Source organism: Ipomoea triloba, chromosome 15 (assembly GCF_003576645.1).
Source record: "Ipomoea triloba cultivar NCNSP0323 chromosome 15, ASM357664v1".
Lineage (NCBI taxonomy): Eukaryota > Viridiplantae > Streptophyta > Magnoliopsida > Solanales > Convolvulaceae > Ipomoea > Ipomoea triloba.
Window position 1 is genome coordinate 7,592,608 of NC_044930.1, and position 5,294 is coordinate 7,597,901.

General features: G+C 42.7%; 1 protein-coding gene across 1 annotated transcript; it reads left to right on the forward strand.

Annotated features, from left to right (window-relative positions):
* The first annotated feature begins 4,203 nt into the window (after positions 1-4,203).
* On the forward strand, positions 4,204-4,620 carry LOC116005633. The gene has a single exon (XM_031245878.1). It carries the CDS (start codon positions 4,204-4,206, stop codon positions 4,618-4,620), a length of 417 nt encoding a protein of 138 aa, XP_031101738.1.
* Positions 4,621-5,294: the final 674 nt, after the last annotated feature.

Here is a 5,294-nt window from a genome sequence, read left to right on the forward strand (position 1 = left end):
CTCCCACGCCGGTTAGCACGCGTGTGACCGTGCGTGTCACCCTGGTGCGTCATTTTTCTCAAATTTTGGTCTTTCTCTTCACACCTATGTCTGTATTAGGCCTTTCCAATGCATTTTTCAGTCTCGAATCCTACAAGTCAGTCTTCCAAAACATGGTACCAAATGGAATTGTAACAAAACATTAAAACGAAATCATAAAAAAAACATAAAAACAATTTATTAGACCTTGGGTTACCTCCCAAGCAGCGCCACAGTTTACGTCCTTGGCTAAACGCATCATACCTTCTTCATTCTTCAGCCATACTCCTTGGTTGTGGGCAGGAAACATTTCGGTACCCACGTGTTCTTCCATGTCAGCTTGTCATTTTTCCACTTCTGTTTCGATTTGGTCTTTGTTCTGACCATCGCCCTCACTTCTTCATCATTCCCCTCTGTTCTTACTTTATCATCATTCGTGGATTGTCCATCAAATCTCAAGGTTATCTCCCCCGAGCTTACGTCTATGCGGGGGTGACAAGTAGCCAAGAATGGTCTTCCAAGAATTAAAGAACCATGGGGCTCTGTGTCTCCCATCTTACAAACAACAAAATCGACAGGCACAAGAAATTTCCCTATTCTTACTAGAACATCCTCCGCCAAGCCTTCCGGGTACCGTGTGGTCCCGTCGGCTAAACAGAGTGTCAGCCTTGTCGGTTTCAAACTTGGTAAGTTCAATTTTTCAAAAAGATTTGAAGACATGACATTGATCGAAGCTCCGAGATCGGTTAGAGCATTTTGAGGATCCATGTTCTGTATAGAACAAGGAATCACCAAAGCTACCGGGTCGCCCTTCTCATCTTCTTTGCCTTTTTTCCTACATTGGCATATTCCGCAAACAATATCCATCGGGTCACAATTTTCGTGATTCTCTTCATTGGCATCAATAGCATTGACTCTCTCTTTTAGATTATTCTCTGTGTTACTAGGGAGTTGTCCGTGGTGTCTCTCAGACATCATCTTGAACATTTGTGAGATCTGATTCTCAATGGTCTTGAGTGTAGCCTTGGATTCTTGTCTGAGACTAGAAATCTCTTGACTGATTTCCTGAGTAATCTCTTGTTTAAGATTGGCCCGATCATTTTTTAATTCCATGATCGTCCTGGTAAGCCTTTCATCTACTTCACGGATATCATCCCTCCTCTGTTGAGTAAAGTCATGTTGAGAGTTGTATTGTGGCCTGAACTGGGTCGTTTGGCCTCCATTGCCTTGATTTTGATTATACATCAATCTGCCCTTGTCATTTTGTCCATAAGCAGGGTTGTTTCCATAATTGTATTGTCCTCGCGCTTGATATCCATCATTGTTGTTCCATCCCTCGCCCTGTTTCCAATTGTTGTTCGATCTTTGATTTTGTCCATAGGCATTGTAATTGGAGTTCCTTTGATAATCCACCGCCTCAACCTGCTCGGATGCGGAAGGTGAAGTGCAGATATTAGTATCATGTGGTCCTCCACAGATGTTACAGTAAAGTGCCAAAGCCATACAAGGCTTGGGTTTTCCTTCCATTTTTTCTACCATGGCCTGTAACTTCTTGATCTCATGATTCATTGCCTCTATTTAGCCGTGCTATTAATATCATACATGCTTCCGTGCTCTCCTCGTCGGTCATACCAACAAGAGGTATTCTTAAATATTCTCTTGATCAATTCTTCAGCTTCAGGTAAAGCTAAGGAGACAAAGGCACCGCTGGAGGATGAGTCAAGTAACATCTTTCCTTCATCGGTTAGCCCTCCGTAGAATGAGCTAATCACGTCCCATGGGTGCATCAAATCTTGCGGCCACTGTCTTTTGAGAACCTTAAACCGTCTCCAAGTTTCCCCCAAACTCTCAAGCCTTCGTTGCTTGAATTCCTGTAGTAGCCTTTGGATCCTCATAGTCTTTGTGATGGGGAAGAACTCGTTCATGAATTCACGATATAGCTGCTGCTATGATCTGAAATGATTGTCGTCATGGCTTTCCAACCAACGCGCTGCCTCTCCTATAACCGAAAATGGGAATAACTTAAGTCGAATTATCTCCTCACTAACGCCTTCTTGTTTGTACATCTCGCATGCTCGTATAAACCTTGTTATGTGTGCATTGGGATCTTCAGATGGCAATCCCGAGTATTAGCTATTTTGGACTAATGTGAGGATAGTTAGATGCACATGAAAGTTGACGTTTTCCATCGGTGGCACATAGATCGAGTTGTGCATGTTAAAATCCGGAGGCATATAATCTGCAATTGATCTCTGCGGTTCTTGAGGTATTCCATAGTATTCTTCTTCACGAATGTTTTCTTGTGGGTTTGCTCTGTTGCCTTGTAGTTCTTCAAGAATTGGTTCTTCATGGTTAATCGGTCCTTGTAGATTAACTGGTACTGGGGGCGGGTTTGGTATAGTTGCTCCTCTTCCTTGTGGATTTCTTGTTGCGCTTGATGAAACCATTTGTGACCTTTGGGTATTTTTCTTCCTAGTTGCTCTGTTGATTTCTGGAATGTAAGGTAGTAATCCTTGATTTCCTTTTGCTCGCGTGTGCATTCACCTATTAAGATTATCAATGAAACAAAGATTCCACAATTGACTAGAAGTAGTGAATTGGGTTAGTAGCAAAAACAAGTAAAATAGAAAATGAAACAAAATAAAGTGGTGTGGATTAACAATGCTAAAATCTAGCAATCATTCAATCAAAGTAAACAAAAACATTTGACAACCTATTGCCTTCCCCAGCAACGGCGCCATTTTGACAACACTTGTGAGTGATAGGGTGAAATGTCAAAAGATATGTGTGTGTTAAAATGGAAAGTCAATGACTCCCCGAGTGTCGGTCTCGAAGGAAGGACGTGGAGGTGTGTCAAGTGTTTGGGTGTTTACGTGATTGAGTCATGCAATGGATTCGAGTGTGGTGAATGGTGATTTGTGAGTGAAAGGAGTTCATAAGATTGGGTTTGTGAAAGAGAATAAAGTAAATGAGATTGAAAAATATGTAAAGAGGTAGGGATTGGATAGTGCTCGTCTATGTTGCATCCTAGTGTGTCTAAGGTATTGGATAAACAAAGCAAAGATGTTGGCTATTCAAGAGTGTGTGTTCTTAGTCCTTTTCCACCTTTGTGTACTAAGGCTTCTTGGACTTAGGAATGCCTTCAAGCATCCAAAGTTCTAAGATCCATTTTATCAAACACTTTAGCTACATACTTTCCTACTATTCTTAAGAAGTCCATACGATCTATGATTGTTACAAAACTTCAATCCTAACTCTAATCAAAGACATGAAAGAGTCAAGAACTCAATCTCTCATCTAGATTGGCCAAATCCAAACAAGATATCATCAAAACAACAATCAATAGACAAAAATAGATAACCTAACAATCTAAGAAATTTAGATCCAAAAATAGATATAAGATCATCACACTAGCAACATATCTTCACACAATCCAAATCCCTAGATTAAACTAGCCACTCATGATAGGAAATTCAAGACAAAGGCTAATTCAATCCAAGAACAAAATAGTAAATAGATTAGAAATGTAATAGAAATCACCTAGAGTTGAAGTGATCATTCAATCTAAGCTTGTTGTCTTCTACAATGAGAATTATCTAAACTACTCCTAGAAATTATCTAAAGTGAATCCCAAAATTGGGAAGGGAAAAAGTCTCCTAAAAATTGGAAAAAGAGGGTCTCCTCATAAAAATTAGAAAAAGAGGTTCTTCTTTGAAAATCTATCAAAGGAGTTTAAATAGTCTCCGAAAAGTAACCCTAGGGAAAATTCGCGCATTGCAGTATCCACGCCTCTCCACACGCGTGTGACCGTGCGTGCATGGCTACTGGATCGTGGCGACGCGCATCACCAGGCGTGTGGATGTCTTCTTGAGTCCTTTGGGGCTCCGGTCTTGCCTGGTTCGTTCCTTAAGCTCGGTTTCCGTTCCTATTAGCTCCCGGAACTCCTGTATTGACTCATTTATGCTAAAAGTAGCTTTGCGTGTTGGTTAGTGAATTTAAAGCATATTTGAGCAGAAGTTATCATATAAGGATGTTAAAAACGTGGCAAAACACCCTAATATGTACTAAAATTATGGGTATCTTGGAGGCTTATCACGTTGGTTGTGTTCAAATTCCAGACATTGAGCGAGGCCTACAGTAGTGCGGCGGATCACTATCGAGTGCTGGCCATCCGGCGGGGAGCGCATGACCGACCTAAGAGGCCCGGGGAGGGTAGTGCGCCCGACTCCAAGGGGCATAGGCCTGGAGGCTCCGGCTCGGGAGGAAGCTTTCAGAGGAATGGTGCCAACAGTGGAGGCACATCCCGCCCTGGCTCGGTCGGGGCAAGGACCTAGGAGTGACGGAGTCCGAGAGCGGCACTTCCACTGTAGGAGATGTGGAAGGGACCATCCAGGGAGAGATTCCGAGGGACATCTGGTGGAGTGCTACAGTTGCGGGCTGAGCGGACATAGAGCTTTTGAGTGCAGATCTAGGAAAGGAGGATCGTCCCATTCTAGACTTGGTGCGACCCCGGGAGCCCAGACAGCGACCCGATCTTCCAAGGAAACCAAGGTCAATGGTGGAAGCAAGCCGAGTGGAGGTCGTGGGCTGCAGGCTGGGTGATAAGCACCAAGAATAGCACTTATAAGGGGTCTTTATTAGATTAAAAGTGCATCGTTTTGACATCCGATTACAACAATTGCATGCATTTTAGCTCAAATGCGATTAAAATCTTCTAACAACATTTCTAGAAAGAGTTTTGAGGTATTTCACAGGTTGGAAAGGGATTTGAGACCAAAATAGAGCAAAAGACAAACAAGCCGAAGTGCAGTAGCGTCCCACGCAGCCTCACACGCGTCTGGCTGGGCGTGGAATAATTCCAGAAAGCTCCCACGCCCACCACCACGCATGGAAAAAGGCGTGGTTGGGCCAAGGGCCATTTTGGGAAATTTTCCCCTTTTTGTCACCTATATAAATCCCTTTTGCCCTAAACCTTAAGAAGAGGAGGATAGATCAGAAAATTGAGAGAGGAGGGTAGAATAGATCTAGAGGGTTTTCTCCCCTCTTGGGAGGAAATTCCTTTCTTTCATAGTTTAGAATATATCAAGGGCAAGGATGAGGACTGGGATTTCAAGGCAAAGGTTGTAAAGATCCCCTTTCTAAGGATGGTAACCATTCTCTTCCATTTCTAATTCAATACTTGTTTCTTTGTATTTTCCTTTCTTGTTCTTGTTTCTTAGTATGCTAGAGTATATTAGATAGGGGATTGGTGGCCCCATGGTAGATCTATGTGGATG

Excerpts from the sequence above, each read along its gene's own strand:
- LOC116005633 (XM_031245878.1), top strand. The coding sequence starts at position 4,204 with ATGACCGACCTAAGAGGCCCGGGGAGGGTAGTGCGCCCGACTCCAAGG.